Source organism: Rattus norvegicus, chromosome 6, assembly GCF_036323735.1.
Source record: "Rattus norvegicus strain BN/NHsdMcwi chromosome 6, GRCr8, whole genome shotgun sequence".
In the NCBI taxonomy this organism is placed as follows: Eukaryota; Metazoa; Chordata; class Mammalia; order Rodentia; family Muridae; genus Rattus; species Rattus norvegicus.
In genome coordinates, this window is record NC_086024.1 from 141,471,243 (window position 1) to 141,481,606 (window position 10,364).

The 10,364-nt window shown below is 39.2% G+C and overlaps 1 gene segment (V, D, J or C); it reads right to left on the reverse strand.

Annotated features, from left to right (window-relative positions):
* Nucleotides 1-9,624: 9,624 nt before the first annotated feature.
* On the reverse strand, nucleotides 9,625-10,152 carry LOC691893 (immunoglobulin heavy variable 3-73-like). The segment is given in 2 exon segments: nucleotides 9,625-9,959; nucleotides 10,055-10,152. Coding segments are annotated over 2 exon segments (381 nt in total).
* Between the last annotated feature and the right edge of the window lie 212 nt (nucleotides 10,153-10,364).

Below are 10,364 nucleotides of genomic sequence, written 5' to 3' on the forward strand. Positions count from 1 at the left end.
TGATAAAAGTCCTGGAAAGAATAGGAATTCAAGGCCCACACCTAAACATAGTAAAAGCCATATACAGCAAACCAGTTGCTAATATTAAATTAAATGGAGAGTAACTTGAAGCAATCCCACTAAAATCAGGGACTAGACAAGGCTGCCCACTCTCTCCCTACTTATTCAATATAGTTCTTGAAATTCTAGCCAGAGCAATCAGACAACAAAAGGAGGTCAAGGGGATACAGATCGGAAAAGAAGAAGTCAAAATATCACTATTTGCAGATGATATGATAGTATATTTAAGTGATCCCAAAAGTTCCACCAGAGAACAACTAAAGCTGATAAACAACTTCAGCAAAGTGGCTGTGTGTAAAATTAACTCAAGTAAATCAGTAGCCTTCCTCTACACAAAAGAGAAACAGGCCGAGAAAGACATTAGGGAAACGACACCCTTCATAATAGACCCAAATATTATAAAGTACCTCGGTGTGACTTTAACCAAGCAAGTAAAAGATCTGTACAATAAGAACGTCAAGACACTGAAGAAAGAAATTGAAGAAAACCTCAGAAAATAGAAAGATCTCCCATGCTCATGGATTGGCAGGATTAATATAGTAAAAATGGCCATTTTACCAAAAGCGATCTACAGATTTAATGCAATCCCCATCAAAATACCAATCCAATTCTTCAAAGAGTTAGACAGAACAATTTCCAAATTCATCTGGAATAACAAAAAACCCAGGATAGCTAATACTGTCCTGAACAATAAAAGGAGTTCAGGGGGAATCACTATCCCTGAACTCAAGCAGTATTACAGAGCAATAGTGATAAAAACTGCATGGTATTGGTAGAGAGACAGACAGATAGACCAATGGAATAGAATTGAAGACCCAGAAATGAACCCAGACAGCTATGGTCACTTGATTTTTGACAAAGGAGCCAAAACCATCCAGTGGAAAAAAGATAGCATTTTCAGCAAATGGTGCTGGTTCAACTGGAGGTCAATATGTAGAATAATGCAGATCGATCCATGCTTATCACCCTGTACAAAGCTTAAGTCCAAGTGGATCAAGCACATCCACATCAAACCAGACACACTCAAACTAATAGAAGAAAAACCATGGAAGCATCTGGAACACATGGGCACTGGAAAAAATTTCCTGAACAAAACACCAATGGCTTATACTCTAAGATCAAGAATCAACAAATGGGATCTCATAAAACGGCAAAGCTTCTCTAAGGCAAAGGGCACGGTGGTTAGGACAAAATGGCAACCAACAGATTGGGAAAAGATCTTTACCAATCCTACAACAGATAGAGGCCTTATATCCAAAATATACAAAGAACTCAAGAAGTTAGACTGCAGGGAGACAAATAACCGTATTAAAAAATGGGGTTCAGAGCTAAACAAAGAATTCACAGCTGAGGAATGCTGAATGTCTGAGAAACACCTAAAGAAATGTTCAACATCTTTAGTCATAAGGGAAATGCAAATCAAATCAATCCTGAGATTTCACCTCACACCTGTGAGAATGGCTAAGATCAAAAACTCAGGTGACAGCATATGCTGGCAAGGATGCGGAGAAAGAGGAACACTCCTCCATTGTTGGTGGGATTGCAGACTGGTACAACCATTCTGGAAATCAGTCTGGAGGTTCCTCAGAAAATTGGACATTGAACTGCCTGAGGATCGAGCTATACCTCTCTTGGGCATATACCCAAAAGATGCCCCAACATATAAAAAAGACACGTGCTCCACTGTGTTCATAGCAGCCTTATTTATAATAGCCAGAAGCTGGAAAGAACCCAGATGCCCTTCAACAGAGGAATGGATACAGAAAATGTGATACATCTACACAATGGAATATTACTCAGCTATCAAAAACAACGACATTATGAAATTCGTAGGCAAATGGTTGGGACTGGAAAATATCATTCTGAGTGAGATAACCCAATCACAGAAATACATACATGGTATGCACTCATTGATAAGTGGCTATTAGCCCAAATGCTTGAATTACCCCAGATGCCTAGAACAAATGAAACTCAAGATGGATGATCAAAATGTGAATGTTTCACACCTTCTTTAAAAGGGGAACAAGTATACCCTTGGCAGGGAAGAGAGAGGCAAAGATTAAAACAGAGACTGAAGGAACACCCATTCAGAGCCTGCTCCACATGTGGCCCATACATATACAGCCACCCAATTAGACAAGATGGATGAAGCAAAGAAGTGCAGACCGACAGGAGCCGGATGTAGATCGCTCCTGAGCGAGACAGCCAGAATACAGCAAATACAGAGGCGAATGCCAGCAGCAAACCACTGAACTGAGAATAGAACCCCCATTGAAGGAATCAGAGAAAGAATTGGAAGAGCTTGAAGGGGCTCGAGACCCCATATATACAACAATGCCAAGCAACCAGAGCTTCCAGGGACTAAGCCACTACCTAAAGACTTTACATGGACTGACCCTGGACTCTCACCTCATAGGTAGCAATGAATATCCTATTAAGAGCACCAGTGGAAGGGGAAGCCCTGGGTCCTGCTAAGACTGAACTCCCAGTGAACTAGACTGTTGGGGGGAGGGTGGCAATGGGGGGATGGTTGGGAGGGGAATACCCATAAGGAAGGGGATGGGGTAGGGGGATGTTTGCCCGGAAACCAGGAAAGGGAATAACACTCGAAATGTATATAAGAAGTACTCAAGTTAATAAAAAAAGAAATGTAAATAAAGAAATATCTCTAATAAAAAATAAAAAAGTAATCTGAATATCAAAAAAAGAAGGTAATCAGTAAAGCTCCGTTTGTTTCAATTTTGTGGAACAGTTTCGATAGTATTGGTATGAGGTCTTCTATAAAGGTCTGATAGAATTCTGCACTGAACACATCTGGACCTGGGCTCTGTTTTTTTCGGAGAGCTTTAATAACTGCTATTTCTCTAGGAGTTATGGTGTTGTATAAATGGTTTATCTGTTCCTGATTAACCTCCGTGCCTGATATATATATACCTAGGAAATTGTCCATTTCCTCCAGATTTTTAAGTTTTTTGAATACAGGCTTTTATATTATAATCTGATTATATTTTGAATTTCCTCTGATTCTGCAGTTATGTCTCCCTTTTCATATCTGATTTTGTTAATTAGGACACACTCTCTGTGTCTTCTGGTTAGAATGGCTAGGGTTTATCTATCTTGTTGATTTTCTCAAAGAACCAGCTTTCAGGTTTGCCTGTTTTTTGTATAGTCCTTTTTGTATCTACTTGGTTGATTTCAGCTCTGAGTTTGATAATTTCCTGCCTTCTACTCCTCCTGGGTGTATTTGCTTCTTTTTGTTCAAGAGATTTTAGGTGTACTGTCAAGCTGCTGATATGTGCTCTTTCCTGTTTCTTTCTGCAGGCACTCAGAGCTATGAGAATTCCCCTTACCACAGCTTTCATTGTTTCCCATATGTTTGGGTATGTTGTTCCTTCATTTTCTTTAAATTCTAAGAACTCTTTAATTTCTTTCTTTATTTCTTCCTTGACTAGGTTATCATTAAGTAGAGCATTGTTCAACTTCCATGTATATGTAGGCATTATTTCCTTTTTGTTATTGAAGACCAGCTTTAGCCCAAGTGGGTCTGATAGGATGCATGGGATTATTTCTATTTTTCCATATCCGTTGACGCCTGTTTTATGACTGATTATATGGTCAATTTTGGAGAAAGTTCCATGAGGTGGTGAGAAGAAGGTATATCCTTTTTGTTTTAGGATAGAATATTCTATAAATATCTGTTAAATCTATTTGGTTCATGACTTCTCTTTGTCTGTCTATGTCTCTGTTTAATTTCTGTTTCCATGATCTATTCATTGATGAGAGTGGAGTGTTGAAATTTCCTACTATTATTATGTGAGGTGCAATGTGTGCTTTGAGCGTTAGAAAGGTTTCTTTCATATATGTAGGTGGCCTTGTATTTTGAGCATAGATATTTAAGAATGAGAATTCATCTTGTGGATTTTTCCTTTAATGAATATGAAATCTTCCTTATCTTTTCTGATGACTTTTGGTTGAATATCTATTTTATTCGATATTAGAATGGCGACTCCAGCTTGGTTCTTCAGACCATTTGCTTGGAAAGTTGATTTCCAGCCTTTTTCTCTTTAGTAGTGTCTGTCTTTGTCTCTGAGGTGTGTTTCCTGTAGGCAGCAAAACGCTGTGTCCTCATTGCATATCATTTTTTTTTATTCTATGTTTTTTTATTGGGGAATTGAGTTCATTGATGTTGAGAGATATTAAGGAATATCGATTATTGCTTCCTGTTATCTTTATATTTGGAGGTGAGATAATGTTAGTATGCTTGTCCTCTCTTTGTTTTGTTACAAAATGATTAGTTTCTCACTTTTTCTAGGGTGTAGCTTGCCTCCTTATGTTGGGCTTTACTATGTATTACCCTTTGTAGGGCTGGATTTGTAGAAAGATACTGTGTAAATTTTGTTTTGTCATGGAATACCATGGTTTCTCCATCTATTGAGAGTTTTGCTGAATACAGTAACCTGGGCTGGCATTTGTGTTGTCTTAGGGTCTATATGCCATCTGTCCAGGATCTTCTGGCTTTAATAGTCACTGTGGGGAAGTCTGGTGTAATTTTGATAGGTCTCACTTCATATGTTTCTTAAACTTCTTCCCTTACTGCTTTTAATCTTTCTTTCTTTTGTGCGTTTGGTGTTTTGACTATTATGTGACAGGAGGAGTTTCCTTTCTGGTCCAATCTAATGGAGTTCTGTTGGCTACTTGTATGTTTATGGGTATCTCTTTCTTTAGGTTAGGGAAGTTTTCTTCTATCATTTTGATGAAGATATTTACTGATCCTTGAGTTGGGAGTCTTCACTCTCTCCTCTACCTATTATTATTAGGTTTAATCTTCTCATTGTGTCCTGGATTTTCTGTATGTCTTGGACCAGTTGCTTTTTCCGTTTTACATATCTTTGACAGTTGTGTCGATGATTTCTATGGAATCTTCTGCTCCTGAGATTCTCTCTTCTATCTCTTGCATTCTGTTTGTGATGCTTGTATCTATGGCTCCTTTTCTCTACTTTAGTTTTCTATATCCGGGGTTGTCTCCCTTTGTACCTTGTTTATTGTTTCTATTTCCATTTTCAATTCCTTCACCTGTTTGATTGTGTTTTCCTGTAATTCTTTCCAGGATTATTTGTGTTTCCTTTCTAAGTGTTTCTACTTGTTTACTTGTATTGTCCTGCATTTCTCTAAGGGAGTTCTTTATATCTTTCTTGAAGTCCTCCATCATCATGATTAAATTGATTTTAAATCTAGATCTTGCTTTTTTGATTTGTTTGGATATTCAGTGTTTGCTTTGGTGGAGAATTGTGCTTTGAAGATGCCATGCAGTCTTGGTTCTGTTGCTTGGGTTCCTGCCTTTGCCTCTCGCCATCAGGTTGTCTCTGTTGTTACATTGTTCTGCTATATCTGACAGAGGCTTGACTGTTCTATAGGCCTGTGTGGCAGGAGTGCTGTAGATCTGTTTTCCTATTTTCTTTCAGCTAGTTATAGGTACAGTGTTCTACTTTCAGGCATGTAGTCATTCCTGTCTATTGGCTTTCACCAGTTCCAGTGGACATGTGTCCTGAGTCCACCAGGCAGTTCACCTGGAGCAGAAAATGGTCTTACCTCTGGATTTGGGCCTGTAGTCTCTCCTTCGGGCTGGGTTTCAGCTCTCCGTGAGGTTGGTAACCAGAAAGGCCTGCCCCTCCTTCTCTGGGGTTCTTGTGCACAGGGCGCCAAGATGACTGTAGGCTTTTCCTCTAGAATCAGAAATGTGGGCAGAGAGTAATTTCTTCTGGTTTCCCAGGTGTGTCTGCTTCTCTGAAAGTGTAGCTCTCCACTCCCAACCAGGATTTGGGTGCAGGGATTTGTTTGACCAGGTCCCTTCAGATCTGGGCACAGTATGGACCATGGGGCTCCTGCAGCTTGAGTGCCCCAACCTTCCTGTTCCCACATCCACTATATAGTTTCCTCTTGGGCCAGGGATGTGGGCAAAGGTAGGCAGCAGTGGCGGTTTCTCCTGCCCTGCAGTCTCAGGAGTGCCCACACGTGTGGTCAATCAGCTCTGTCTCTCTCATGGGATTTAGGAGCTAATAGCTGTGGGATGGGATCAGTGAGGTTCCCATTTATTGATTTTTATACACCATTTTTTATTCCCCTCCTGGCACACACTACCAAGAATTCCATGCCCCATACCTCATCTCTGCCCACCCACACTCCCGGTTCACCCAGTCTCACCAAGGACATCCCCAACCTAGCAAAACTCTAAAATTCCCAGGGCCTCAAGTCTCTTAAGGATTAGATACATCTTAGCTGACTGAACCCAGACCAAGCAATCCTCTACTCTATTTATGTTGGAGGACTCATCTTAGCTGGTGCATGCTGCTTTGTTGGTGATCCAGTGTCAAGGGATCTCAGCAACCCAGGTTAACTGAGATTGCTGGTCCTCCTACAGGGTTGCCTTCCTCCTTAGCAACTTTATGCCGTGTTTGAGTGAGCATATTTGCTTCTGATTCTTTCAGAATCTTGTTGGATCTTTTGGCAATCAGTCATGGTAGGTCTCTTTTTGTGAATGCTCCCTAACTTCATAAGAAAATGGAATGAACTAGAAAATATCATCCTGAATGAGGTAACCCAATCACAGAAAGACACACTTGGTATTCACTCACTGATAATTGGATATTAGCCCCAAAGCTCAAATTACCCAAGGTACAAACCACAGACCACAGGAAGCTCAAGAAGAAGGATGACCAAAATTTGCATGCTCCCATAGGAGGAGATATGGAAGCAAAGTTTAGAGCACCAACTGAAGGAATGGCTATTTGACCCTGCCCCTCATGTGGCACACACACACACACACACACACACACACACACACACACACACACACACATATATATATATATGTAAAATATCTGCACCAAACTAGATATGATTGATGAATCTAAAAAGTGCATGCTGAGAGGGACTCGATATGGAACACTCCTGAGAAACAAATCCAGATCATGTGCAATACAGCAGTCAATGCTAAGAACAAATCACTGAACTAACAACAGGACCCTGTTTAGGGGAATTAGTGGAAGGATTGAAAGTGATGAAAGAGCTTGCAACACAAGAGCAAAAATGCCAACCAACCAGACCTTCCAGGCACTACATCACTACCTAAAGACTAAACATGGACTAACCCAGAACTCCAACTGCATATGTAGCAGAGAAAAGCCTTGTTGTGGCATCAGTGGAAGGGGAAGTCCTTGGCCTTGACATAGTTGGATGCCCAGTTCAGGGGAATGTCAAAGCTGGTAGGTGTTATGTGAGGTGGATCAGGGAACACTCACATGGGGGGAGGGGGCTTATGGAAAGGAAGTCAGGAAAGGGAACACCACTTGACATGCAAGTAAAGAAATATATATATATATATATATATATATATATATATATATATATATATATATATATATATATTGTATTGGTATTGGTGTATCGGTTCTTGGGACTGTGCCTTGAGCTGGAACCCACTTTGGGCCTGTGGCTGAAATTTTTTTTCCTCAGGCTCTTCTCCATTTCCATCCCTGAATTTCTCACACACAGGAAGAACTATGTCTTAATCACTCAATAACTGTGACAACCTGCCTAAAGGAAAGGCATGAGAATAAGAATGGCAATGATTAAAAATGAGTAGGTTATCAAAATTAGTGTTACACTGAGTAATGATTCAGTAAAGATGATTATTCTCACCATTCTTTTAATTCCCACACAGAATGGTTAAAAATAAAGTACAAGATCTCTTCCACTACAATCTGTTTTTTTTTTTTTTTTGTTCTTCTGAATATTTTCATTGCTGAATGTTTGCGAGTTCCATGAAATGCTATCTGCATTTGTAACAGTATTACAGAATTTTGCCTGTTGTCACAACAGAAATTAGGTACATTTTTGTTATATTTGTCTTTTTTTTAAATGGCTGTTAATTTCACCTTACATAATTTTTAATTTAAATATCTATAATGAACAAAAATTTCCAAATTCTCTAAGGTGTAAGGGCCAAGCTCTGGTTTCAGATCCTTCATGGTCTCATAAACAATTATATACGAAGTCAATATTTCAGTTGTTGGGCTGCAGAAAAACTTGCCACTGACTTTTATGTACAGCAGAGATTCAATTCAATCACATTCGGTCTTGTCTTACTGGCTGTCTTTTTATGCTGCACCTGATGTTACTCAGCAATGGATGTGCACAATTAATTAATTCTGTTCCAATTTTGCTACAAGCATCAAGCCTGAAGGTATATAGAAGTTTTCCTTTTGTGATATAAATCTGTGTTCACACAAATACTTGTTCAATAAACATGTCTGTTTTCTACCAGTATTTACACAGGGAAGTGAAAAACAAACAAAAAAACATTTTATCTCTTATTGTTTGGATAGGAATAATGTGAGAGAAAACTTTTAGATAGAGGGCCACCTAGGGAATGGCTTACAATAAGAAAAACATTCAGTGTCAGGCAGGTAATTATAGGGCGAGGGTCTACATGTATGAAAGGGATTCAGACAATGAACTCTCCTGCTCACGGCTCAGCAGGAAACCCATCTGTCAGTCTTGCAAAAGTGGCACAAGATGGTGAAAGAGAACATAGTAGGCCGTTCTCTGACAAAATATTAATATTTTTATTTAGAACAAATTAGGAATGTTGGCATTGAACATTTCTCAGTAAACTTCCTCAAATCTACCCAGCCGATTCAGGATGGGCCTAAGCTGAATAATTTAGGTGGCTCTTGTCAGTGTTGAGAAAACAGTTCACATGTTTTTCTACAACAACAACAATAACAAAAGTTATATATATATATATATATATATATATATATATGCATATATATACTGTTTTTATACATAAAGTAATTAAATTAGCTAAAAAATACAGATGAGGCAGATTTTTTACTGATGTACAGATTTCTGAGGAAAAGCAAAAACACAGAAGTTCTCCTATGGTATATAGACCATACTGTGTCCTCAATTATTTCCCCTACTCTGAATACCACTGAAAATTTCATTAAATCTCTATGGAGAAATCTCCGGATCACTACATGTCTTTCAAAATATTTGAGCATGGAAACTTCATATTCATTTCTAGTATTAGAGGAGATTTTTAGTATTTCTTTAAACTTTCACTGTCTCCATCTCTCTTTTTCTCTCTGTCCCTGTCTCTCTGTCTCTGTCTCTGTCTCTCTCCCAACCCCTCTCCCTCTCACTCTATCTCTGTCTCTGTTCTCTCTCTCTCTCTCTCTCTCTCTCTCTCTCTCTCTCTCTCTCTTTCTCTCTCTCTCTCTCTGGTGTGTGTGTGTGTGTGTGTGTGTGTGTGTGTGTGTGTGTGTGCTCTAGAGTGTCTTTAAATCAAAGAAAAATGAACTGATTTTACAAAAGCTATGTAATGCAAAAATCACAAGTAAAAGGAACATATGTGTAGTTATTAGATAGAATGACACCAGAAATCCAAGAAACTGCACTCAGCTATGTCTGTTCCTGACTCTCCACTGACTCTGATATCAATGTGAACTGTGTGCCCTCTACAGGTACTGAGTGTTCCTGCAGGAAGTTTTGTGTCTGGGTTTACATAGGTGGACCCTCACTGTGCCAAGTACAGTAATAAATGGCAGTGTCCTCCTCTTTTAAGTTGTTCATCTGCAGGTAAACGCTGCTTTTGGAATCATCTCTTGAGATGGTGAATCTTCCTTTCACAGACTCCAAATATGATATAAAATAATTATTAGATTTGTCTTCAATTTGAGCAAGCCACTCCAGTCTTTTCCCTGGAGTCTGGCGGATCCAGTTCATCCAAGCTGTACTGAAAGTGAATCCTGAGGTGGCACAGGAAAGCTTTAGGGAATTTCCAGGCTGCACCAAGCCTCCTCCTGTCTCTACAAGCTGCACCTCACACTGTGAACCTGCAAACAGAGAATCCATTCAGTAAACTGTAACAAAATTTTCACTGTCCCTATCACTCACACACACTCAGTACATCTTCTTATGTATTGATTACCTTTCAAAAGAGCAAAAAGGAAAACACAGATCATGCTGAACTCCATGATGTATATTCTGTGTCCAAGCCTTACCACTGAATGGGAAGACCTGTGAATCCAGAGGTGGGCATCTTTTAAAGGGGTAGTGTCAGTGCTGATTTTCATGAACAGAGTGTAAGATTATTTGCATGTCCTCCTACTATATTAAAACCAGAGTTATGGGTACAATAGAAGAAATATAGACTGTTGTTAATGATTAAGAAATGTAAAGAATAAATTAGCAGTTGTAGCATAAAAGTATTACTAAGTCTCCTAGAATATAGCTAAGTT